The 27,489-nt window shown below is 43.6% G+C and overlaps 1 protein-coding gene across 1 annotated transcript in view; it reads right to left on the bottom strand.

The window, feature by feature from the left end:
- Nucleotides 1–2,067: 2,067 nt before the first annotated feature.
- Nucleotides 2,068–27,489, bottom strand: part of BBS4 (Bardet-Biedl syndrome 4) — a 38,975-nt gene continuing 13,553 nt past the window's right edge. The window contains exons 3-16 of the mRNA XM_033166865.1: nucleotides 25,323–25,402; nucleotides 23,297–23,360; nucleotides 19,868–19,979; nucleotides 18,764–18,836; nucleotides 16,797–16,850; nucleotides 11,817–11,944; nucleotides 10,530–10,584; nucleotides 9,621–9,689; nucleotides 9,054–9,206; nucleotides 7,947–8,118; nucleotides 6,862–6,931; nucleotides 4,858–4,996; nucleotides 3,568–3,769; nucleotides 2,068–2,843 (exon numbers count right to left, since the gene is read on the bottom strand). Coding sequence (XP_033022756.1) covers nucleotides 2,731–2,843; nucleotides 3,568–3,769; nucleotides 4,858–4,996; nucleotides 6,862–6,931; nucleotides 7,947–8,118; nucleotides 9,054–9,206; nucleotides 9,621–9,689; nucleotides 10,530–10,584; nucleotides 11,817–11,944; nucleotides 16,797–16,850; nucleotides 18,764–18,836; nucleotides 19,868–19,979; nucleotides 23,297–23,360; nucleotides 25,323–25,402 — 1,484 coding nt within the window. The 3' untranslated portion in view covers nucleotides 2,068–2,730. The remainder of the gene's footprint in view (nucleotides 2,844–3,567; nucleotides 3,770–4,857; nucleotides 4,997–6,861; nucleotides 6,932–7,946; nucleotides 8,119–9,053; nucleotides 9,207–9,620; nucleotides 9,690–10,529; nucleotides 10,585–11,816; nucleotides 11,945–16,796; nucleotides 16,851–18,763; nucleotides 18,837–19,867; nucleotides 19,980–23,296; nucleotides 23,361–25,322; nucleotides 25,403–27,489) is intronic.

Here is a 27,489-nt window from a genome sequence, read left to right as displayed (position 1 = left end):
AACTCCTACCTGAACCAGGAGTGGCCCTGGGTAGAGGTGAGCCTACTTCTGTGCACTCTTGTATTTTACTCACCCTTTTCATTAGAAAGACAGAAGGAACATGAACCCCAAAGTCCTCTCCTACCAGCTAGAAGCCGAAGCCTCAAGTTATTTGTGTCTTAAGAGTACCTGTAAAAAAAGATATTTGAATGCATTGGTTTTAGTACTTCTCCTGAACACCTGGACACTGTCTACCCCTTTCCCCTGCCTTTGGTGCTTTCCTGTATACAGAATCATAGAATTGTAGAGTTGGAAGGGAATCTGAGGGTCATCAGTTGCTATACTAATACATTGTTTTGTTCTGCCTACGGCATGAGCCTATCCACTTGGCCACAATCCAACCCAGCTTTAACTGCAATAACAATGTGAGTGCCCAGTGCCAGGGCCTCTTACCAATGGATAATGTGACACAAAGTCTTCCTTACAACTCTCCTTGCACTAGGAAAATATTATGTGAAGCAGAATACTGAAGCAGGTTCATCCTCTCTGTATCTGAAACCCTATGGATAGAAAGTAAAGCTTTTGCTAAGAGTTCTAGCCTGTGCTTTATACCCAGTTGTTTCTTTAATGTGACAGCTAGAGTGAGCTTTTTGCTCTTCTGAATGGTATAGTTTCTTGCCCACATTGTTAAATTGGAACAGCTCTCTGTCCCACCAGAATTCTCAGGGAGTTGCTGACCCCAGAATCTAACATGGGATCAGAGGCTTCAGAAACCAAGCATCTGTCATCTTGGTGTCTGGCACTTGCTAACACAAAGGGTGGTGAAAGTCACCTGTGCTGTGCAAGCTACACTTCCTGTTTTCTTCTTTTGTAAATAGCAGTGATAAGAGTAGGTGTCATTTGCAAGAGCTAAAAAGCATCCTTGAAAGCAAGTTCTCAATAACTTCTGTTGCCAAATTGTTCTACCTGTACAATTCCTATGAAAAAAGTATTTCTGGACATTGTGTTATGTTTCACTGTATATGATTATTAAAACCTTAAGATTCTGGTGTTAGCATAAAACATTCTTTTTGCATTTAGAATGTACTGTGTTCTCTTTTTTTGCAATTACTTGGTTTAAAGTTCCATGGTTTTGAGTGTGTGACTAATCTAGAAACATCAGAAGGCGCCTTCTACGAAGATCATTAGTCCATAGAACTCAGTATGTATGGCCTGCAATACTAGAATGCCTCTCCAGGGCTTTGTACAGGTAACTTTCCCATTGTGACTCAGTTGTCAGAGATTTAACCTGTAGCTTTTGCATTCAAGGTATGTTCTCTACCACTGACCTATGGCCCTTTCAGCTTTTTTATCGGGGGAAATCTGCTGCATAGTAAATCAGGGATTGTTATCCTTTCTACTGACACCATGTCAAAGGTACCATACAGCCTTGGCTTCAGGGCAGTGATGCAGTGTCTCTAATTAATGCCTGAATGCTGCTTTCCAGAGTCCTATTCAGATGTGGCTCAGTGACAAAGCACTCTCTCAAACAAAACAGGAGACAATTCAAAATTGTCCACTGGCCACTACTAATCAGAAAACCACAATCAATATACAATTTGAACAAAAGCTCTTTGAGAGAGTGGCATTCACAATAGGCTGTGAGTCCTTGAATGGTGTGGTCTGGCTTGGCTAAGAATGAAGAAAAGTTGGTAGGATGGAACTGTTGGCTAGTGAAGAGGCTATGATTGTTCTAGACTTCCTACAAGAACAGTTTAACAGCCGGGTCCCCTTTACTGAGTTTTGCTTCTAGATGCTCCGCTAGTACTAGGGGCCAGGATTGCATGTCAAACTGAAACTGAGAAGCTGGCTGAGCCCTTCCTTCATGATGTGCCCCTGCCCAGCTCTGATAACTTCATTTCTCAGGTATCTAATCTGGAACCTTAGGTAACATTGCTCTTTTATTTCATTGGCAACTGAGACTTGTCTTGTGTGTATATATATATATATGTCAGGTAAAAAGATAGCAAACATAATCTTACTTCAAAGTTAATTGAGTATTGCTCAGAAATTCACAATATAAAGGAATCAAGTAACACATGGGACAAGTTAAATAGAAGCGTTTCAATCCTTTTATTAAATATTTCTATTTACATCTTTTAAAAACCTCCCCCTATATATAAAGTAATTCAGCCAAATTGGCTGTAGTGATAAATACCATCATTCAGTGATAGGAGAAGGAAGATATTTGCTGGTCATTGGTCTGCTTGATCCTTCTGGGATCCTAAAGCAATAGCTTAATCCATTCAAAATTTGACAACCTCGGAGAACTTAGTTTGAGAGAGTACAGTAGCAGATGCTTCAGGCCGCCCTTAAGTAGTTAACCACTGGCTACTATCGGTACAGATATGTTAGGAGAGGGCAAGACAAAAGCACAAGGAATGCTGCAGTCTCCATTTTTACGGCATCTCTTCACAATTGTGTGTTTTTCTGTCAGTAACTTGTAAAACCCAACTTCTCTTGCTGCTAAGAGCTAACTTTTTCCAGGACTACTCCCAAATTTCATTTGCTGTTGAGGGCATCTTTCATAATCCTTTTAATTTGGAATACTGAAGAAAGTAGATTTTAAACAGTTCCCAAGCATCCTGCTGGCTCAAGGATGGAGGGAGAACCCCTTGCTGGAGCAAGGCTTGGGTGATACTAACTTTACACATCTTGCTCCTCACTAGCAGGGCAAGTTCTGCAGCTCTACAAGCTGTCCTAGTAGTCCCTTCAGGTTTCCTTTTCTTGTTCCATAGGTGGCTCCTGCCCTTCAGCAGATGCAGATTTCTCTGGATCAGAGGCAGTCTTAGGCTCCAATGGCTTTGCCAGCTGAGTTCCAGTACCTGAAAATGAAAGTGAGCACAAATCAGCAATTTGCTTTTCTCTTCTAAAGAAGAGAGAGCTTTTGGTGGATGGTGAAATTCCTAGTGTTTCTATATTGCTTACCGTGCAGGTTAGCCCAATTCCATGAGCAGCCTTTGCTCCTGAGCATCCTTATGGCTCAGTTGGGCCAAATCACATTGCAAATAACATGGATTATTTTTTTTTTGTCCACCTGAAATAACAAGCATTTCTCTTTGGCCTTGACTGAGGAAGGAGACTTCATCTCCCACTTCAATAACTTCTAGAACCATCGAGTGAATAAACTGTTGCACATTGTTTTTTGGGGTGGGGTGGGGGCAGTGTGGGAAAATGGGTCAGCCTGAACAGCGAGCACACGTGCCCACAGTGAACACTTAAAATGCTACTGTGTAGCTCCCGGTTGAGAAGAGAAGAGTCCCTAGAAAAGACCCTGATGTTGGGAAAGATGGAGGGCACAAGGAGAAGGGGACGACAGAGGATGAGATGGTTGGACAGTGTTCTCGAAGCTACTAACATGAGTTTGGCCAAACTGCGAGAGGCAGTGAAGGATAGGCATGCCTGGCGTGCTCTGGTCCATGGGGTCACGAAGAGTCGGACACGACTGAACGACTGAACAACAACAAGCTCCCGGTTGTCTATAGCATTCAGACAAGGGGGGGGGATTGATTCTGCCTATGCAAATAGACATGGTGCAGACAGGCATACCTGGAATCATGGTCTTGGCATATCCAGCTGCAGAAGACATAGCCTGTCCCAGGGCTTGGTTAGAGCCCAAAGGCTGTGCGCTAGAGGATTTGCTAGATGCAGTTGCTCGCTGCTTTGATTTGGAATCTTTAGCAGGTTTAGCCCAGACTGCAACCTCTCCCAGTTGCAAGGCAGCACCTAGTCTCTGAGCTACATCCACCATCTGTCCAAGTGTGAAGAGGGAAGCAATTGAAAATCTGGTCAGCAAATACCATAGCCATCGAATCTCATTCCAGTTCTGCTTCCATATAAAGCAGGGGCACTAACCTATGGTTACCAGATGTCTCTGTTTCCCGGGGACAGTCCCTGGATTTACAAATCTGTCCCCAGATTTATATTTTAAGTGTTTTATATTTATTAGTAGGGAATGAATGTTGCGTGATTGGTTCAACGGCACAAGACACATCATATGGGGACTTCCGGTGAGGCAAAATGGCAGGCGCCATGGCAGCGAGCAGCTAGTATTTAGCAACCTGCCTTTCACAAAAATCAGATCATTGGTCCATCAAGCTCAGATTACACTGCCTGCCAGCAGCTTTCTGGGGCTTCCAACAGTCTTATATGGACGGGCTGGGGATTAAACCTAGGATGTTTTGCATGGAGACCATGTGCTACCCCCCCTTTTTAAGGGCAAAATGTGAGGGGGAAGGGGTGCTCACCTTGCACCTCTTGCCCCTTTTCTGTGTGCCTGCCTCCCTGTCCCCAGAGGTGCCCAAACTCCCCACCCCCAAATGGCAGGGCAATGCTATCTAGGTCCACTGACTTGGCTACGGAGGCATCCCAACCATGTTACTACAGTAGTACCTCAGTTTTTGAACATCTCTGTTGACAAACATTTCAGTTTACGAATGCCGTAAACCTGGAAATAAATGCTTGTTTTTGAACACGCCTCGGAAGTTGAACATGCCACACGGTTTCCGTATTGAGTTTTCTGTTTTTAGGCTTCCATATTGAGTTCGGTTTTTGAATGTTTTGGAACTTCAACGGTCTTCCAGAATGGATTATGTTCGAAAACCGAGGTACCACTGTATTAGTTGTTTCTGATTTTTTTAAAAAATGGATTCTGTTACATTTTCATTTTTAAGGGTGCTATTTGTGATGCATCTATACTCTCTTCTCTCCCACCCCTACGCCGTAGTTGTCTCAGTAACCACACAAACTGTTTGAAGTTCCGCTAACAAAACGACCCCTTTTCTCTGACAGCTAAGCTGCATAGCTGTTTGGGAGCAGCAAGCAGTGGTTTAAACTAACCTCAGGGTCAAACTCCAGTGTGCTATCCACTAATGCATGAACCTTTCTTTTCATCTCATGGTACTGGAGAACAGCCCCCTTCTTATCCCCCTGATTGTAGAGCAGGCTTGCATAGTTCAGATTTATCAGCGGGCTGAACCTGAAACCCAGGAGAGACGACATGGTAGTATAAATGGTACTGGTGCTAAAGGGAGGTAAATTGCACTGTTGTCAGCAAATATTACAGGTACAGCCAGGACCAAGACCCATCTGTGAGATCTCTTAGGCAGTGGCCTTTTGCTTGCTGAAATTATTAATTGGATGAATTAGATTTCTTGCCCACCCTTTAGCATAAGGTCCCAGGGAGGGTTACAACAATAAAATACACACACACACACACACACACACACACACACACACATATATATATATATATATATATATATATATATATATATATATATATATATATATAAATAAAATTACAACCACAACACAAGGAAAGTGTCAAAACAGTTAAAAATAAGTTCATCTAGGAAAGCAAGTCCACATATAAAAACAAACAGTTGCAGTACAGATAAAATTAAGAGTTCTGTAACCTAGTAGGTCAAATTGTACTTTTTTCAGAAATGAGTAGAATAGATCATAAAAATGATGTAAGCACCCAAAGGTAATTTTCATCTTACACATTAGATCTGATTAGCTGAACAAAAAATAAGAGAGTAATGGGAAACTGAGAGCCTGTACATGGACAAGGACCTGAGCAAGGAGCTGTACGAAAGTGTAGCCTCAGGCAAAGAGACCCTGGGGGCCTTTAACACATCCTACGTACCCCCTTTCAAGTGTTATCTCCAAACTTATATGAATGAAGAAAAAAAAAGTGTTTTTTTAATGGAAATGAAGGTTCTTAAGAGCATGTCTAATGATTGTGCTGGAAGCCAGATTTTGAAGTTTTTTAAGTGCCTGGGAACATGTACTGAACTTGTATCTTTGGAGACATGGGCGTAGCCAGGATTTATTTTAGGGGGCAGCCGTGGGGGGGGGGGCAGAACCAAGTTATCTGCAATGCAACTGGTCAGTTAGTTAAGTATTTTTATTTACTTGATTCCTCACTGCTACCCCCTGCCCCCGCTATGCATATGCTTGGAGTTCAGCAGCTTTTAAGTCTGAGGGTTGGGCAGGATTTGGTGCAATGTGACCAAAATTAGCTCCATAGTTCTGAGGCAAGATAATAGTTGGTGCATAAACAATCCCAGATGCCACAGTTGTAATCCCCGAACTGCAAGAGATTTCCAACTGGCTTTGAAACTCGTCTCACAACTATATGGTGAGGCACCTATCCCCAAAATACTTTGCAGTTGTAGGGCAAAGCACCTTATCATAGTCCTGCAACTTGCAAGCTGGCAACTGTTTATTGATCCTGTTCCAACAACATGCAGATGGAGGTTAAATACTCTAATCCCAAGGGAAATAGGTGGTTTCTTACAAATGGTGAGCTGCAAGCACTAGAACTAATGTAGTCTTTGGCTCTGCTAAGGACCTGGGAAGTGATGCTGTGTGCTGCTCACTCTTGCAGATTGTCTAAGTTTTTAGGTCAGCAGTGATGCAATTGCACTTGAAAGAAGCAAGTGAAGCTCAGCAAACACTGGAGGCCCAAGATTGTCTCCTTTACAGAGTACATTTCCAGATTAATCTGTGCAGGACAACACTTGCACACACCTATTGACTAGTGGAACTAGGTTCATATGGCAAGTTCCAGAGGGAGATTTAATGTGGAAAACACTTTTCATGGCCTAGAGCCAACTTACAGAAACATGCATGCACAACCTCTTGATCCCCCCACCACCTCCCATTAAAACAAAAGTTGAGAAAGTGTGGTCCTTAGAAACAAGAAAGCTCACAGGTAGTGCCAGCCTTAAGGTACAGCTAGTGAGGAAATGGGAGAGGATATGTGCTCTATGGAGCCACTTTTGGGTAGGTGCAGAGAGAACAAGTAAACTGCCCCAAGTAAACTAAGAAACATACGTGTCCAGCGCTGAAGCTTTCTGATAGGCGAGTTTGGCATTCTCTAAATCTTCAAGATTTGTCAAAGCAACTGTATCAAGAAAGGGGAAATGGGATAACTCTTGCTGGAAAGTGAAGAAATTCTAAATTAATTCTGCACCTTTGGCCAGTGTCTTTATTCTCATATTGCAGCTGGGAAGGGGACTGAGAGAATGACTTGCCTTCCAGGAAGCTGATGGTGGAGTAGGGTTTGAATTTGATTCTCCCTCCCCCCAAGCAATGCTCTTAAGGAAGGGTCACAACCCATTAGGCTTGCTGAGAGAAGACACAAGCCTCTTAAAGAGAAGCATTCTGGTTTGAGGCAGGGAACAACAGTCTTCTCAGGAGAACTGTAGGTAGAAAGGCTTCCAGGTTCACTCCCTGCCAAATCCAGTTAAAGCAGAAATGGGGAACCTGTGGCCCTCTGGATGTTGTTGAACTGTGACTTCCATATGCCCTACCCAGAATGGCCAAGGGCTGAGGGATAAGGGGAGTTGTAGTCCAACAATGTCTTGGTGGGCCAGAGGTTCTTCATCCCCAGCTAAAGATCTCAAGTATTGGGTGATGGGAAAGACCCATTGGCTGAGACACTGGAAAGCTACTACCAACCAGAAAAGGCAATACCAATGGTCTAAGTATAAGCCTGCTTCATGCGTTCAGGATCAATGCTAACCAAGGATAAGTATCCCTTACCCATTGATCTGGTACTTCTGTACCTGCATCACAGCTGATTTTACTTCAAGCCAGAGTTTAGTTCACTGAACAGAAAGTTGGATGTGAACCTGGGAGATCTGGATTCGAACTGCCCATTTAGTCATGACTATAAGAGGCAGCCTTAGGCAAGTCATTCTCTTGAATTAAGTTCCCAGTCTGTATAATGGGAATAATGTCTACTGGGATTATTAAGGGAAGAAATGATATCATCAATATTGAATAAACCACATGCTTAAAACACTACATAAATTTATACTAGTGATTTCAACCAGGGTGGCATCCCCTAACGTCAATAACAAGCAGAATTTCCATTGTAGTAACCAGGCAAAGGTGGCAGGTGTGTGTGGTGCTACCTGCTAGCAACATGTAGAGTTCTGCCAACTTTGGCTGGAGATGGATGGCAGCACTGATGAAGTGGAACGCAGAGGCATACTGCTGCATTGTCAGATGGACGAGGCCAAGGTTGTACAGAATCTTCCAGTCAAAGGGAGCAAGGTAGTTTGCTCGTTTCAGGCAGCTGATGGCCTGCAGGGGGAAATGGCTCCGTTCAGTAAAAGAGAAGGCAAAGGCATTATGAAATGGCTTCTTTAGGAGTAGAGGCCAAGGGTGCCATTTTCTTGATCCTTCCAAATAATAACGCCTCTCAAAAAGAAATTCATTTATTTTATTTATTAAATTTGTATGCTGCCCTATACCCGTAGTTCTCAAAAGAGGTTCAAAACACAAAAATATAAAATAAAATATACAAAGCACAGAATAGATAACAAAAACAAAAATAAAGCCAATCCGATAATCCCCTCTCCCGCAACACATTTAAAAGGGCATTAGATGCCAATCAGCCAAAGGCCTGATTAAAGAAGGTTTTCACCGGGTGCCTAAAGGTGTACAATGAAGGCACCAGGCGATCTTCCCTGGGGAGAGCATTCCACAGATGGGGAGCCACTGCAGAAAGGGGCCATTCTTGTGTTGCCACCCTCCATACTTCTTGTGGAGACACACGAAGAAGGGCCTCGGAAGATGATCTCAGGATCTGGGTAGGTTCATATGGAGAGAGGCAGTCCTTGAGGTATTGGGGTCCTGAGCGGTTCAAGGCTTTATAGGTCAAAACTAGCACTGATGTTGCTCTCCAGTTCCCAACGCTAGCTAAGATGGAATTAACAAAACCCTGACAGCTTTTATCTTTTCCAAACATCAGTGCAAATAAGATAAAACCCTGCCTCTCTTTGTGCCAGAGGGCTCAAGGGGTAGGTGGGCATTTCTCTCCTTTATGCTGGGATATGGAGAAGCCAAGAAATAGCCAGAGGAACACCAATGCTATTGAAAGAAATGCCTGCCTCCCCACTTCCAATTCTGCATGCCAGAGGATTGGGGAGAGGGGAAGGAGGGGGTAAAAGACAATCACAAATGGATGCAAATTCAGGAAGGTAATAGGGTAGGCAGATGACACAAAACACACCTACCGCCACATATTTCTTTTTGCCGAAGAAGCACATTCCAATGTTGTTCCAGAGCGGGGGGCTTTCAGGAACAGCACAAGCGACCACTCGGTACTTGGTGAGGGCTACGTCAAAGTCTCCATGTGTCTGCATCATGCTGCCAGCTGCCAAGATGGCCTTTGGAACGGAATAAAGCAAAAACCAAATCGTAGGGGGCTAACAAACTGGCTTTTCACCACTGTCGGTGAGTAAAGAACGCGAAGGCATTATCAAAGCAATGACTGGAGAAAAGTTTTGCACGTCAGGAATACACCCAAAGCCACACATACCTGGAAACTTGTGGGATAGGCAGGACTAAGGACTAGGAAAGATCACCCTTCCCCAACATGGTGCCCAGCAGATGTTTTGGACTACAACTAGGGCTGACGAGAGTTGCGGTCCAAAACGTGGAGTGTGCCAAGAAGGAAAGGGTGCTTTAGTGACTCTGACCAGCTCATCCAGCTGTTTACTTAGGTTACCATTTTGTGACAGTCATATTCATTTTCTTCTGTTTCTGCCAACAATTCAATATATTCCCATCCCCTGAGTTACCTTATAGTTGCTGGGGTCATACGTGAGTGCATTCCCAAGATACTCAAAGGCTTTCTGATGAACCTCGAGCTAAGTAAAGGGGGGGAAATATCAGTAGAATATTTAAGCAATTTAAGCAACGATACATTTTTCACTGCTTTCTACTCCTCGGACGTAGTTACTTCCTACTCCACATGCAGGTTCTCTAGGAACTGTAACAACCCTCTGAGGTTCATCAAACACAACCAGGAAGCCACTGCGCACTCTCCAGAGGACTGCTGTGCATCTTTGGCTGACATGCTCCAAATCTGGCTCTCCCCTGAGAAAGGACTCAAAAGTCAACCAGCCCCAAATATCACACCCCAGAATTCAAAGCCCTATCATTTCCTCCTGGGAAATCTACACTGGAAACCTAATCATCTTGGGCCATTACTGAGGCTGCTAGGAAATGAAGAAAGCATTTAGATGAGGAAATCCTGCCCAGAGACAAAATGGAGGCCCAAGTTGCATAAACAAGAACCATTTTGGGAGTGAGCTAGGGATTTGGCAGAATTATGGTACACAGAAAACTTGACTCATGAAACTGTGTGACATTGCTTATCCCCAGGAAACTTTAAAGCGATTTCTGAATTTCTCTGAGGTGCCTTTGTATCCAATATGTGGTCCTTTCCTATATAGAAAACTCACAAAGCTACTTCATATACTTGGACTAGCAGGTTATAGAAGCAGAGTCTATCTGCATTCTGCTTTGGCTCAGCTGCGTAAGGTAAGTTCCTTCCTGTGAGGATCTAAAGCACCTATTTAGAAGAGATAGCCTGGTGTAACTTTTTGAGAAAAGTCTCAAAGTGGCAATGGGGATGCCTCTACACGAATGCAATTAACAGCTGCTAGACCAAACTGAACAACTAACCAATTAGCAACTTCCCATACCTCCAGGTAGAGCAAGCCCAGAGTTGTAAGGAGCTCTGTGTTTTCCGGAGAGAACCTGAAACAAAAAAAAGAGACCCTCGTGTTTTATGACATCTGGTGCCCTCATTAATACAGAGTGGCAACCATTGTTATGCAAGGGCATAAATGTGTTTCACGCAGATATGGCCCATGACATTTCTGCACCAGAAGCAGAAATTGCAAATGTTCCCCACTATGGTGATAAAAATAAACTACAGTAAATATCGCACAAGTTTCTACCCTTCGATGGTGGCCCAAAATTTGCCACTTCAAGTGATCTGCTCCCTGCGTAATGGGAGGACTAGCCCCAATCTTGCATGTGAAGGAAACATTTTATCAGCCTTAAAGAAGGACTACCAAGCCCCCATCTGCAACTGTGTGGCCTGAGCAGAAGACTGGCAAATGATGTGCCGGGCAGAAATATTTACTTGCCGAAAGCAAGGGGCTCACAGAAAGGCTTAAATACATTTGCCTCGAATATTCCAGCGCTAACAGACCCATCCAGCTGCCACATTGCTGCGTATTTTAATTGGCTGGGGCAGCAAATGCAAAGGAGCTTCCCCCACTCTACCAGCGGTATTGTTTGTATTTTTTGTTTTTCAATTCACATACAAAGCTCTCTGATCGATTTACATTAAAGGCCATACAGCTGTTCTTACCGTTCCTGTCGGCTTTGCAGTGCATGGCTCTTTTATGTGCTTTTATGTAATTTGTACTCTGCCCTAGGATCTTTTGCAATGAAAGGCAGGTTCTAAATGCACTTATTAAATAATAAATAAATACAAGCCGGGGAAGGAATAAAAGACAAACGATCCCTTTAAAAAAAGACACCAAAAAAATGAACAAACCTAACTCTGTTAGAGGCTATTTGAACAGAACCCCTTTTGTTGGAAATGGGGCTGACATATGCTCCTTGGCTCATACTGTGAGAACAGCAGCAGCAGATTCTGTTTCCCCTCATGAGTGCTATGAAAATGCTCGTGTTAGCATCAGAACAGCCTTCAGAAATAGTTTGAAGAAGCTGATTTGCAGGCTGTCACACTGGCTTATAGCCTCGGGGGTTGAAGACCTGTGTGAATTCATGCGCTTGAAAGGGACCTGAAAGGTTGGAGCAGCAATCCAAAACTGTGCCTAAGATGGCTGCCTGGGCCACGAGAGAGGACTTTTCTCTGCGCTTTCTAGTTCTGTACAATGAGGTTAATTCCTGGTCACAAGACATCCTTCCTAACCTCCACCCCCAACAGAACAAGAGAAGAAAGGCGCTCTTACTCCACTGCTTTCTTATAGACTTCAATGGCTTTGTCCGTCTGCCCCTCCAACAGGTGGATCTTCCCCAGCATCATGTACGTCAGGTCATGTCGGTTGAGCTCCAGGGCATTATTTAGCTGATCTTTTGCCTGAGCAGAGCACAGAGTGTATTATTCTTTTTCAGATATTTATATGCCACTATTCAGGTGAACTTCATGAAGTGGTTCACACTGAAATGGTAAACCTATATAATAAAACACCAAAGATGAGCGACAAAAAAACTTTTGTAAAGCTAGTTCTCTCCTTAATGAAACTGGCAAAGAGCCAGCCTGAGCACTGGTTCATTTACACTAGGACAGCAAGAGAGAAAAGAGACAGTGGGCTTTAAAATACTTGTAGTCTTTGTGGCTGCAAAAGTCTGAAAGCAGAAGGGAAGCGTTTGGTGGTCATGGTGGTGGTGACTCAATGACCCAGAAAAATAATGAGCAAATAAGTTTGAGCTTATGCAACTGCATTGTACAAAGCCTGACCATCCATTGATCTAACTCAACGGCAGTGGCTCTCCAGGGTTTCAGACAGGAGTTTCTACCACCCTTACCTGGAGATGCTGGAAACTGAAGCTGGGACATTCTACCACTGGGCTGCTGCCCTTCTCAGGCTGAGAAACTCCAGCTATCTGTGTCCCTTTGAACTGGGAGATGTCAGGGATTGAACCTGGGACCTTTGGAATGCAAACCAACCAGGTATCTGGTCCCACCAATGGCTAGTTACTCCCTTGTCGCATATTTGATGCAGCTACACCGATAGGAGAAAGAGAAAAGCAACCAAGCTAACACACTCACCAATTATTTCCCCTTTGGACAACTGTGGATGCCTCACAATTTTTAAAAACTCCCCTTGCTTGTTAATTCCTCACTCCCTTTTGCTGGTCCAACTTGAGCTCCTCTGGTGATTCTTTCTTTCTTTCTTTCTTTCTTTCTTTCTTTCTTTCTTTCTTTCTCTCTCTCTCTCTCTCTCTCGACGGAATATAATTTCTTGCATGAAGTTCTTGGAATAGGCCCTTTTTTTCTAACTCTCTCCCTCCACTGCCAAAACAGGTCCTATAGCAGGCAAGCTAGGAGCAGAGTTCATTTCCTCCTTCTTTCCCCCTTGAATGCTCCAGCCAAGTGGGCAGTGGGCTCAGCCTCAAAGGTGGGGCTGCATTTGCTTTGCCCCTTCCCCTCCTGTCTTCATGGGTGCTTTCCAGAGTTAAATAGGCCTAGAAGCACTAGGAAGCCAGAATCTGTGGACTGGCAGGATTGGATGTTACCGAGGCTTTTACAGCTCATCATTCCACAAAATGCTTATCCCAGCACTGAGCCAGGAGGGCTGCTGAACTGCACAAAGGAGCAGAACTGCTCCTCCTGGGCACATTGTTAATCCCCTCCAATGAGAGGCATCGATTGCAATGGCCTCTTTTCCTCCCCTGGGCCCAGCCGGTGGGACTGGAATGAAAGGTTGCAGGTTTTCTTCTCTCTTTTTTTTTCCAGGCACATTAAAGGAGAGAGATGCTGACAAAGTAAAAAAAGAATTATGCAGCCACAGGATATTCATTGCTAAAAAGCTAAAATGCCAGCACATTCTATAGGCTTCATTATATTTTATAGGCCCATGTGACTCGATGCAAGGAAGCAGCATGGTGTATGGTCGGGGCGCAGCAAAGGGGAAATCTGAGCAGGAGGAAATTTCTCATACTAATGGCCCATTAACACCTCAGTGCAAATGTTTGTGTGCCCAAAACTGGAGAGAACGGGGCCATTTTCATGGTTTGCAAGAATCCAACTGGTACATCTTCCTAATTGGTGACAGTAAAGCAAGCTCTGACCTGAGGGCTACAGTATTCTCAGTAAAGACAGCATCGCTATCTTGGATACTTTCTGCAGCTGGGTTCATCACTCAAAAACCTCCCACCATCCCTTACCATTGTCCATGTGGACAAGGGCTGATGCAAACATCTGGAGGGCTACAGATGCTAAAGATACGGTGGGAACCAATCAAACAACACATGGAGCCCAGGCATTTTCATGCGATTGTCCAAAAGTCTCCAGGCTACAGCTCAGGAAACAGGTGGTGTGCTCGCCAAGTCCGACGCTCCCTTTCGTGGTACTTCTTACTTCGCCATAGACAGCCATGTAAAATATATAATGGCGAGGATTCTTCTCAAATCACTTTCTTGGCATCAACAAATGGAATATGGTCTTGCAGGTCATAGATATTGTCATGGGCTGACTGGATGCAGAGGAATGGTGGGAGGAGGAAGAGTTTGGATTTGATATCCCGCTTTATCACTACCCTAAGGAGTCTCAAAGCAGCTAACATTCTCCTTTCCCTTCCTCCCCCACAACAAACACTCTGTGAGGTGAGTGGGGCTGAGAGACTTCAGAGAAGTGTGACTAGCCCAAGGTCACCCAGCAGCTGCATGTGGAGGAGCGGAGACATGAACCTGGTTCCCCAGATTACGAGTCTGCTGCTATTAACCACTACACCACACTGGGAAAGCCCTAAGGGGAAAAGGCTCAGAGCCAGGGGACTTGTGGCGGGACGATAATGAGTGGTCAGAGGGAGAAGACTGGGGGGAGAAAGTGTCAGAAGCTGAAGAGGTAACAGGGCTCAATGAGTGGGGGTAGTTTGTGGCAGAGAGAAGTCCAGAATCAGAGACAGAGGCTGAAGCAGGAAGAGGGAGGCCAAGAGAGACAGATGACTGAGGTTGCTTCATGGGGGCAAGACCTGCCGGAGATGAGTTGCTGTACTCATTAGGCCTGACGCTCCTGTGCAGATTCTGTTTTTGCTTATAAAGGGTCAACTCCAACTAGCTTGGTGTGATTTGCTGCTGGCTTTCTCCTGTCAGGTATCAGGATTTTGGAGAATTTCCAGCTAGATTCTTCTACTGTACAACTTCATGAGAAGCAGGTATCTCTGCTCTTCCAGCTTTCCACTCAAAACTCTGACAGCCAAAACATGGTGGGGATTTGGTTTAACATGCAGAGGATTCCGCAACTAGGGTCCCGTTCAAACAGCAAGTTAATAGGTCTCACGTTTTGCAGAGACTGAGGAGGTCTGGGCTGTTTCTGTCAAACACTCACTAACTATAGGAACATGGGCTAGGGACTCTAGGGGCCAAACACGCACATGCTGCTCAGGCACATATAATTTCCTGTCCATTAACAGCAGTTCTGCTCACTTCAGTCCTACACCCAAGCCTTCTCCAGCCTAATGCCCTCCAGATGTTTTCGACTATAGTTCCCATCAGCCTCAAACAGAATGGTCAATGGTAAGGAATGATGGAAGTTGTAGTGCAAAGCATCTTGTGGGCACTAGTCTGGGCAAGGCCATTATACCCCCATAGCTTCCCCCCAACCACTCCTCCATGTGTCAGTCCTTGATGCCCCTCCCACCAAAAAGGCTGATTTCTGCAATTCCAACCCAAATCCTACCAGGTTGTACACAAAGTTGTACACAATGTAATATGATGGGCAAATTTCAGTTGTGCATAACTTATTTGATGATGATGATGATGATGATGATGATGATGATGATGATAATAATAATAATAAAAATTATTATTATTTATACCCCACCCATCTGGCTGGGTTTTCCCAGCCACTCTGGGCAGCTCCCAACAGAATATTAAAAGCACAATAAAACAACAAACATTAAAAACTTCCCTAAACAGGGTTGCCTTCAACCCTTGTTATGACCGTAGCAGCTGTTTTTTTTAGGAAAAAATCAATATTGTGGTTCTAACATGAAAATGAGAAGCATACTAGGGACCTGTCAGTCATGAAAAGAATCCTTTCCAATGCTTACAAGAACAACCCCAAGTCCTTTTATCAAGTTGCCCTTTCTGCAACATATCTGCCACATGCAAGATGCCAATTAGGACTGGAATATATTTTCTGCAATTGGTATTGTTGGGGCACCACATACTGAACAAGAGGAAGAGCTGTTGAACTCAACCAATGGCTCTTTTTCTAGAGCTCTACTGCATAGACTTCCTTCATCTCAATTCCATACAGCCATTGAGGGTTCCTTAGGATACAACCCAACCACTTGGACCGTTATTTGTTTGTTTTATTAAATGTATATCCCACCCTTCATCTGAGAATCACAGGATGGTTTACAGTATAAAACAGAGTGGATTTGATTTAAATCACTAGTCAGTAAGACTTGATTTAAATAATTTTTTTTTTTTTACAGAAGGACATTCCTGCTGGTATAATCTTAATATTTACAACCAGATGAAGGTTTCATTTTTGGAATAATAAATTTTCAGAGTAGTTTTTACAGTTATATCAAAAATTACTGATTTGGTTATACCATTAGAAATACATAGATAATTATGAAATTATTGGGAGCTTTAATAAGTTAACTTTATATTTGGAAGGAGAAAAATAATCATTTCCTTAATAACAATTTCCTTAAAAACCAACTTAGACTGAGTTTCAGCACACATGAAAAACTTAAAACAAATCCTTATTTCCTGATGAACAGCCTTTGGACTATAATGTAACTTTAAAAGAAAACAGAAAACTATCTTTAGAAAGATTTTTTTCCTCCAAAAGCATTTTATTTAAAAAATCCAATTTAAATCAAAAAAATCCGATTTAAATATAAAAAAATCAGTTTGTTTTTTAATATCCTTTTTAAAAAACAAAAACAAAACGGTTTTTATCCACCCTGGTATAAAAATTCAAAAATACATAACATAATAACCAACAAAACAATACCCCCACACACAAACACACAGTTTAAAAGACCATAGATTTTTTAATGAGCTAAAGGCCTGGGAGAAGAGGAATGTTTTCACCTGGTGCTTAAAGTTATGTAATGAAGGCACCAGGCAAGCCTCTCTGGGGAAAGCATTCCACAAACAGAGACACTGCAAAAAAAAAAAAAAAATGCTTGTTCTCAGGCTGCCACCCTCTGGACCTTTCATGCTTCCCAGACAACTGCCCACTTTACCTTGTTGAAATGCTTCAGGTGCATGTAGCAGACACCCAAGTTGTGGCAGATCTCCTAGATGTGAGGGGAAGGGGGACATGTGTAAATCCACATGTGAAAAATGAGGGGATAGAACCTCTTTGTCATTATTGGTCTCAAGCTCACAAGTTGCAAAACCACAGGTTCAATGTGCTCAAAAAAACAGGAGTGGCACACCACCAAATGGCCATCTCATGTTCTCAGATTGGTAACAAATCATTTCCATTCAGTATAATATTAACAGTACTAAATGCCCCAGATATGAGCTTGACAAATCTCTTCATTTACAAATAGCCAAATTTTGGCCTCATTCACACATCACAGTAAACCATAGTTAATAGTTTGCCATGGACATGCTGATCTGAGCGGCTTCATTCATCCCCACTAGTTCATGGGAAGAACAAACCACAATCCCTACTATGCCATTATGTCTGAACTGGGGATTGTGACTGTTTTACTTCAAACAAAGCATGATTTTTTGCTTCCTGACTGACTGACTGGGTGGAACAAAACTACTATGATTTCCAATTTGCATATAATGTTAAGCCAAGAAACAAGGTTTGTTGCTGTGGTGTGTTAATGGGCAGCAGCAGAGTGCATGTTCATTGTTCACAATAACCATAAACTATGGTTTATCATGATGTGTGAACTGGGCCACTGTAACTTACTTGGTCTTCCAGAATCAAAAAGAAAAGTTCAATGGATCTGAGTTGTTAACTTCAGCCCATTATGACCAAAGATGCTACAGAAATACAATTAAACTGAAAACCCAGCAAAGATTTAGCCAGACACATCTGTTAATCTTTCTTTTAACAACTATCATTGGAATTCTGCATATAAACCTGATGGATGAGCTTATGCAAGCAGAAAATAAATACCGGGCCCAATATATATTTACATCATGTAATAAGGAAGATAAATTTAGTTATAAGGCTTGTCAGTGTGCCATTTCAACAACAGAGATGCTGCCAGGGTTCCCCAGAAGCCTAAGCCGTCTTGAGCACTATTTGGGTACAAAGGCACGATAATGCATTTAACAAATAAATGAACACTAGATTTGCCTGGGCAGAGTTCAATGTCTTTTGTGTGCCTGGCAAGGGTACTTTTGTTTGCTCAAGCACTTTTCGAGTGTTTAGAGACCTCTGATTTAACATGTCTGGCACTGATATATTCTGGCCGCTTTATCCATGTTAATTGTACTTAGGCTTTTTGCTGCTTTTAAATCTTTGTTAGCTACTCTGAGAGCTCTTGGCTGAAGAGCAGGGTAAGAAATGTGACAAATAAATGAATGGATATGCCTTGGCAGTGATAATTTTGGTGTCCATTGTGGTAATCCAGCTTGTTACACAATGTTTTGCCTATGCTGGTGCTCTGCTGCGGTGGACTCACCACCCAAGATGTGGCATTCGGTCCAAGAGCGAGTATCAAGCCATGTTTTGTTTTCCTGCTGAATATTAAAGCAGGGAGCCATCTGTGTGCACATCTGGCAGAGACACTAACCAGTGCTTCCTCTGTTTTGATCAACTATGTGGGAAGGTTGTATATTCCTTCCTGTATCATGGAATTTATGAAACAGGCTTAAGTCTTCAATGCAACTAGGCTCCTTAAGAGCTGATCCACACAGTCACTTTCCCCCATAAAGGAGCAGCCATAGCTGTCCTTGGTCATGTGACTGCACATGATCACAATGGGAAACACATCAAACTGAGCTGTTGCAGGAGCACCGTCCCCACTTGCCACGGGAATCATTAAGCCTGTGTCTGTGTAGACCCAGATTCATATTGACACCTCTCATAAGCTGCATTCTGAGGACAGGCTGGTGCTGGAGCTGCTGTCCCTGCACAGAAGAAAGTGCTGTGCAAAACTGACCCATAGGTCAGCCATCGATCTGCAAGTCTCAAATTCTACTCCATTCTGTTTACAAGTAGCAAAGAAAACCTTGGGCATACCCAGTCCTTCTCGTTGAATTGGGCCGCATCGTTGTACACTTCAATGGCTGCTTTGTGTTTTCCCAAAAGAAACCTGCAAAAAATGTCAGATCTTATTTTTCTTACCCTTTCCTCCCAAAGGTATCACTGGACCATCAATTGTGTGTCAGTCAGAGGATCAAAGAGAGCTCTGGGGAAGCCTACTGTGCTGTAAAGTCAAACAGAAGAATCCAATACCTGTCCACTATACAACTTTGCTTCAGGATGAGAACAGAAATCGCACCGCAGCAGCGTGGTGGCAGTGGGAAGCCCCATTAGCTAAAGTGGTACCTCAGGTTAAGACCAGTTTCAGGTTAAGAACAGACCTCCAGAACAAATTAAGTTCTTAACCTGAGGTACCACTGTACTGGGGATTCATAGCATGTCACAACACCTGTTAAAAGGACTTTATGAGAAGGCTGGATATTCCCTATTTCTTGCTTTCCTAATACATGGACAGATAATGTAATGTCACATGATCTGGATGGTATCTGCCCAATTGGTGCTAGCATCTGAGTTCCACAGCTGTTGTTTTTTTACAACTCTTTTTAATAACTTTTAAAATGTTAACCACCCTAAGGCTTGGGGGACTGGAGAGGTTTTTTTTAAAAAAAAAATAGTGACTCCTCTTTCTTTTAAGTGTGTGCTGTGCTAATAGTGCCGGATCTGATAGATGTAATTTTTCCTCCGGTGGTGATGGCCACTAGGTTAGACAGCTTTAGCAGACAAATTCATGGGGGTTAATTAATTGACAGCTAATAGTAGGAATGGTGGCTGCATGGAAAGTTCAAAGGCAGTACGTCACTGAATACCAGTTTCCGGGAGACAAATAATGGAGGCAGGCTGTTGCTTTCATGTCCTAGAGGTGTCTAGTTGGCCACTGTTTGAAATAAGATGCTGAATTAGATGGTCTGAATTGGTCTGGTCCAGCTGGGTTTTTATATTTTGAAGTGTGTGGACAAGGGAGGGTGTATGATTAAGTAGTTCGCCTTTGCAAATATGAAGGTTAATGGGAGTAAAATGGCCTTTGGTAACCCCACTCCCTTTATTCAACACCCAAAATCTGAAGAATAAAATGGCACCTACAGCGATCGCGCCACCTGCTTGAGGTTGTCTGCACTCCGGGGCGTAAGAATAGCACAAGTCTGGAAAAGCTCAAGTGATTCATGAATCTTCCCTTCCAAGCGAAATATCAAAGCTGAAAAACAACAGTGCACAGCGTGTTAATCGGGAGTCCTTTCGAGGAAGTAAGCTGCACCCTGGGTAATGCTGAAATGTATAGAAGTGCAGGAAAAGAACCTACCCCCCCCCACCAGCTTCCCAGCTGAAGCACACAGCAGGCTTTTGAAGAAGGTAGGTATAGGTGGAGCAGAGCTAGCAGCTGGTGGGGTCTGTATCAGCAAACCATGGTGCTATTGGCACCACTGTTCCTTTGTGGTAAGCGTAGCCCATAGGGTAGTTTAGCATTTCTCTGGCCCGCTTGTCCTGAAAGAGCCATAGGATCGCTTTTGTCTGTTATCATGGCACAAACTATACACACCAACAGTGGCATAATGTGTGCAGCTACAGCAGACAAAGACACTTTTGCAGTGGCAGCAAGGACCACAGTCGATGAAGAGTTCAAAGCTCCAATCCCCGATTCAACTTTCTGCCATGGATTTTGGCATCTGACACAGCAACTAGGAAAATTGTAGAAGCCGTCACAACTTTATCCTATTACGGTGTGTTCTGCCTTACTATGTCCCCCACACTGACGGCTAAAATGTAAAAACAGCAAATGATGCATTTCTACTAGCTCCAGTAGGTATGACCCCATATAGCCTGTACAGTAGAACTGGACATAAGCTGCTCTAAGCTCCTCAGGGGAGAAGAATGGCCTAAGGGTAAGATAATAATAAATTTATAATAAGAGTGCAATGTGTTGAATGTTTGTATTGCTGATTTATTGTAATTTTTGTATCGTATGCCGCGTGCCATTTGGTAGAAAATGTAGCTAATGAACGACTAAAATAAATACCACCAATTCTCAGAATCCTACAGTAATCTTCAGCTAAATGTGTACTGAACATCAACTTTCTTGGTAGTTTGTAAGCACCTTAAATATTTTAGGGCACACTTTAGAGAGAGAGAGAGATGTACAACTGTCCTCTTTTTCAGACTTCTAGTAATCATGTCACAGTAAACTGTAGTTAGCAGTTTGCCATGAACGTATCTATCTATGCTATTGTTCCCCTCCCTCTTTGCACTGGGAGGTAACAAAGCATGGTTCCTGGCCTAATATTACATCTGAACCAGAGATTGTGGTTTGTTTTACTCCAACAATCCACAATCGGTAAGTAAATAAGAAACCTTGGCTGCAGATTGTGGCTTGCTGGAAGTGAAAAGCTAAGTCAAGGATCATGGTTTGTCTCCTCCCAGTATAAGCAGATGAGCAAGGAAAAATGAAATAGGAGAGATTTGCTTGTGCATGGTAAGCCACGCTTTTATGTTAATGTGACCTGTGTGTTTTGAGCTGTGTTTATCAGATTTATCTCTCTTGCTGGTGTGGAAATATTATAGTATCATTCTGGGCTACATTTCATGTTCCCTCCCATCCCCTTAAGAGTGAGAGATTATGCAAATGTCCCATTTTTATGGTTTTCTGGTAACGAGGATTATGTGGACAATTGAAGCATCCTCGTATTTTTGGAACTCATTGAGGGAGTCAGTGAAAGAATTTTCTTTTCTTTTCTTTTTTTTTTAAACAGAATTTATTAGCATTTTCTTAATATAACACAAACCCAACCCCACACCTACAAATACAAAAACAAATACAAATACACATAATGTCAGGATTCTTCTTCTTATCTATATACCTTGCAAAAAAAAAAAAAAATTCTAGTTCTGAATCTTGACTTTTGACTTCCCCCGCCTATACACCTTCGGTTTTAAATCAATATACTATTTCCTTAACAACTTTTCTCTGTAAAAAATTTAACTTTACTTAAAAAAAAAAAAACACAATTGTCTTAATCTTTGCATTATAACCTAGATCTTAACCAAGTATTCTTATAGCTAAACTTATTTCTTCTATCCTTTATCATGCTGCTTTTAACTTAAGATTCAATATCTCCTTACTTATTTAAAATAAACTTGTAATTAACAGACTTCACACTCCGATTTCGGATACCATGGCAGACCATTTGGATTATACATTTAATATTTCAACCCACTCCCCCTCTGTCCATTGTCTTTTTCTGTCTTTCACCAGAACCAAATCTCCAATTGTCTTCCTCTAAGTGTCCACAGGTCCAGGCTGCATCCACAACAAACCCCGCATCGAGCCTCAGGGTGTTCCTCCCCTCCATTCTGGGTTTCTCCGTTTCTTCTTCTTCTTCTTCTTCTTCTTCTTCTTCTTGTAAAAATCTTAATTCCTTGTCCCTTGCCCCCGAGCTGCCACCTCGGAGTCTGGATATTGTAAATTTTCCCGTTCCAGGGCTGCCACCCCCAGAAACCGGCCCCCCTTCCTTTCGGAGTTGCCCAGCCATCTCAAACCATCCTTCAAGCGCCTCTCCCAGCTCTTTGCCAAAGTTTGTTTCCATTGTGTAGAACTTTTGAAAAGCCTCTTCTGTGGAAAGTAAGTTCTTTTCATTTATAATTCCACTCAAAATTTGTAGTTTTCGATTAAGCAGTTCCAGTTGAAAGACAGTAAGCATTTCCTCATCCTCCAAACCAGAGCTCGATACCAGTGCAAGCGCAAAGTCCAGCATTTTAGGAGGGAGGGTGAGTATCAAGTTTCAGTTCCTGTCTCTTCCTTTCTTTGTTTCAGTTTTTTCCCACGAAAGTCCAAGTCGTCGCCATTTCTCCGATACCGGAGTATAAAGACCAAAACTTCAAATGTAGATATTTTTTCCCCAATTAACCCCCGAAGGGAAATCTCAACAGTCTCAGTTTTCAAATTCCAGATACTTTCTATCGATTGTTGTAGCAGCAGTCACTTAAAGAGTTAATTCCTTTCATCTCCCGAAGGGAGGGAGGCGGGCTGCCTTTCTTCTTTCCCCCAGATCGTTCCAGGAATACAAAGAGTCAATCAATTACTCACCGCCTCTGGGTTCTTAACAGCTCATTAAGGACAGGTAGAACTTAGACGCTCATCACAGGCTTTGTCGCCGCATTTACATCCCGGTTGGGGCATGTCCCCTATAGCCCGGCTCCGTCGTCCCTTCACCCCCACTCCCCCTTTACAGGGGGAGCGGGGGAAGGGTTCGGAGCCACAACGGGCACAGCCGGGGAGCCCAGGGTGCGGGACGCTCTTCCCGCACCCCAACCGGAGCCCCGCTTTGCGGTAGCAGGGCTCCTAACCCCCGGGATGGACTGGGTGCTTCGCAGCCGAAGCAGCCCACGACCACCCGCAATGGCGTCAGCCGCCGGAAGCCCGAAAGAATTTTATTTTCAGCCCTAAAGAGAGCTTGCTCTTGGAAAATGTGTCAGACAAGTTAGAAGCATGTCAGCCATGGGAGGGTGCTTTTAGCTTACCTTGAACATAGACTGCATATTCACATATCCCACGGGTCTCTTGGAGCTGCTCTTTTATAAGAATCTGAACCACAAAGTAAAGAAGTTATGTTCCAATAAAAAGATTTTCTTTTCTTTTTTTTTTGATAAGGGGCAGAATGTTGTCAACTCTACCCTTTAATAAGTTAGCCTCAACATTAAGCCAGTATTTGTTAATGAAAGGTACCTAAAAGTTCAGGGGTGAGGAACCTGTAGCCAGCCAACGTTGTCAAGGGTCAAGGAATATGAAATTTGTAGCCTAGCAGTGTCTGGAGGGCCACAAATTCCCAGACTCTGTGCTAGAGAGGGAAAAATGCCTAGAATTTTCTCCTTTTTTCCGAGCAGGGAAATGCCTGCTGAAACCACTACCTCTCGTGCTGGTAATTTGTCCTTCCTGGAAAAGAGCCTCCTGAAGTCAAATTATCCAAGAGCAGGAGCTTTTTGATGGCTTTGACATTGGCAAGGCTTTCAATTTCATTTAATGGCACTATAAAAAAACCCTTTTGCATTAAAAAATGTTAACATTAAGGCAACGACCTCTGAATAGGTAACATTAGGGCAAGTGAAACTCCTGCCACCCAAGTACTTGTGGAATAGATTGCTGTTATCCAGCTATTGGAAAATTAAGTGCCTGCCTTGATGGTCCTTAGAAGTGCACACTCTCTTTGCACAGCACCAAGAGTAAATTATTTTTTAAAAATAGCCAAAGGTTCCCAAAGATTCCTGTATTCACTACAAAGAGAAAACTGCACCTCTAGGAGCCAGTGTGACATAATGGTTAGAGCAGGGCGGTCCAAATTTTCATACCAAGTGGGCCACAAGCAGTGAAGGGCAAGAGGGGCACAGATTTCTGAGAGCCCCCACAACAGGCTCCCTCATCAGGCTGAGCTCCTTCCGCCTTCCAGAGCCTTAAAAAGGCAAGCCGTGTCCAAACCGGGCCTCCTTCTCCTTGTGGCTAGCGAAGGGACACCCATGGGTGCCCCACCCCTGGGCTGGCTGAGAGGCCAAGGCACCCAGCAAGAAGAGGAGTTGCAGCAGTAGGCCGCCACCACAGCCACAATGGGGGGGGGGGTGGCCAGCGGACAACAGTGGGTCATGCAAGGGCAGCCCTGAAGTCTCCCAGTGCAGGTGCCAGTAAGTGTAGCCCCCACACCACTCAGCCTGGCCAGGAGGGGGGGGCACCAAGCCAGAAAGACACGTGGCCACCAGCAGCAGCAGCGACACCAGCCATGTGCCTCCCAGGCTCCATTCTCAGGGTCCTGCTGCAGCGGATGGGGCTCCCACTGCTCCGAACTCCAGAGTAAGCATGCATAGGATCACCAGCAGGGACCCAATGACAGTGAGGAAGGACCGAGTGGGGAGATTTAGGAGGATGTGATTTATTCAAAAGGAGAAAATGGCTAGCTGCATTCATGACTGACAAGTTTTGGCAACGGGATAGCAGTTCCTAAGGATGGCACATATTAACATGCTGCCATGCTCTTATTAGATTTTGAAGCAACCAACCAACAAAATGCAAAACAAAAATTCAGTTAATTCAGTTAACAGGAGGCTTTTTGGAAGAGAAAGAATATTAACCCTCACTAGGATTGTTCCAAACGTGGGGTATGCAAACACACTTCAAATCATGGTTTGGAGGCTATCTTGATTAGTGCTAACCGTAGTTACCTCTGATTCAGGTTTAATAAGAAACTCTGGCCATAACAAACCAGAGAAGGGTGTAGGAACCTATACAAGGAGCCCTTGGTATATTCTCTATCTTTAAATCTTGTTTTGGAAGCGTTCCAAGAAGAACCAAAGTCCTTCTCCAAAACAAAGGCCTCTGAAGTTATCCTTAAAAGGCACTGATGGCAAAGCTATAGCTCTAGAGATGCTGGTTTGCAATTGTGATAATATCTGGTCATTGGCTGGGGCTGGTGGAAAATGGAGCTCAGCAACATCTAGACACCCACAGGTTCCCCACCGTTGATTTAAAGTGCAAAAAAGTCAGGGTATATCACACTCCTACCTTACACGAATCATAGTCTTTGCGAATGTAGTACAAGTGGATCAGCCAATTCCTGCTCTCCAGACTGCGCAGTTCTGGCACTGTGCAAAAAGGCGGCAGAACAAACATTTAGAGATCTAGTAGATGGTGCCTTTTGAGACCCAGTTTTTGTACTTCACCCAGAGAGAAGCTGAACCTTGGACCAAACCTGCTACATGAGGTTTTTGGCTGTTCATGCTCCAATGAAGCAGAAAACAGCAGGAGGTAGCGACAAAGAAGTAAGCAGGGAAGGAAACATCATACTAAGCATTATTACTCATTCACTAAATATTTATATCCTATGTTTCCATCTCATTTTCTAGTGGTACAAGGCAGCTGACTATCACCTTGTGTTAAAAATAAAGGCAAGACCAGCAGGCAAGATCACCCCTAAATAAGCCACGAAACAACACTAAAAAACCCTAACAGGCCACCGGAAGAAATATGTTTTCATTTGGAGCTGGAAGAGAGCCTCGTGGATCTTCCAGGACAGGGATTTATGCAACCTAGATGCTGCCACAAAGCAGCAACTGCACCTCTGACAGTAGGTGATGGAACAAGATTTATCTGGTTGATCTGAGTGGATAAGCAAGATCATGTGGAATTGTACTTTAAATATACAATTCTGAAGCCAGAGCTTTAGAGGCAATAACCCATTGGAACCCAGAACGTGTTCTACTTGTGAGTAGACCTGGGGCAACTGCTTGGCTATTGCAAGACTGACTTTGGGACAGAGCCAGTGTTGCAACTCTTACCCTCTCATTGCATAGTTACTGCAGAGAAATCAGTGTTTAAGCTCTAAAGAAGTACCGAGTCACAATGCAATCAATGCCAAGCATGGACACTGCTTTTCCTGATACTATTTAAAGTTTTCAGAACAAGCTGCTGTTCACATCAAATGGGCACGAGTTGCAGTTCATAAAATTCATTTCTGCATCTGAAATTATGGCAACCCAAAGGTAACCATAGCAACCAATAGGAAAATCCAATGTCTGCAAGCCAGTATCACGATGGAGAAGCCTAGCAGGAAACAAAGACAAAAGACTGCCAGAGCAAGAGCGCCGAGTTGGTGGTGAAGTAGGGAGTGAGAATTTGAGAGAAAGCACCTCAGAAGGGGAATACCCCCCCCTTCTAATAAGAGCAAACCCCCCTTTAAGTTTGCCCAGCTCAGACTGAGGCTTGTATCCTGTCTCTATCATGCCCTCTCTTCAAGGTTTGGGGAGATGGGAAGCTTCATGGAAGAATGAATCAAGTTTTCTTTTTAGTGTTCCAAACGAATCGAAAAACACACCTTTCATCAAGTGTTTGATTGAAACACATAAATAGCTCACTTTATTTTTAAAGCAGATAGGAGAGGCAAGTGCCCTACTTTGGGTGAAGCGCTACAGGCAGCCTATGGAACATAGCATACTTACAGTCAGCCAGGTATGTGGGCAGTTACTGTGACATAAGCTACCTGAAGGGGAGTAAGTGCCAAAGCATCATCTCTCTGGACCCAAACTTGTTACCAGCCCCCCCCCCCACCCACCCATGATCCCTCTCCAGTTTTGAAATCCTGGAAGATAGACAGGCGTCCTTTAGATTATTCAAGTTCCTTTTGCTTAAATCCATAGCATTTCTGGCTGTCTGATTTGGATTTATAGCCAGGCATACCAGTGTGACATGTATGTACATTCGTTATATGAGTGCACTGGCTTTTTAGACACTGTTCCCTATCCCTGAGACTCAATGCCTGATCTTCTTTGCCCACTGGAAACTACAGGCCTCACTCATTTGCTCACACCTGATCTAGGGCCTGTAAATCACATCAGCAGAGCTGGCTCCTGCTGTCCCGGAGATCTCATTGTTCCTGGTTATGCTGGTGCTTGTCCCGTCCTCCTGTTGCCACATCCTGTTAGCTCTTCCTGCTTGTGCATGGAAAATGCCTGCAGGAGCTCCAGGACTTCTAATGATTGAGAGAGGATGTTGCACAGGCAGGTACACTTCTTTCCAGTTCACAAATTACAAGTCCTACACTTTCCCATACAATAACACATTCTCTCTCTGAGAGTGCTAGCCAATAGCTCATTGGTCAGAATTTTGCTTTTTCTGTTCTAACACTGTTTCTGGTTGGCTCCAGTAAACAGCACAGGATCTGGGCACACTGTAT

The sequence above is a fragment of the Lacerta agilis genome, chromosome 13, assembly GCF_009819535.1.
Source record: "Lacerta agilis isolate rLacAgi1 chromosome 13, rLacAgi1.pri, whole genome shotgun sequence".
Taxonomy (NCBI): domain Eukaryota; kingdom Metazoa; phylum Chordata; class Lepidosauria; order Squamata; family Lacertidae; genus Lacerta; species Lacerta agilis.
Note: the sequence above shows the minus strand (reverse complement) of the source record. Positions and strands in the feature narration are given on the sequence as shown.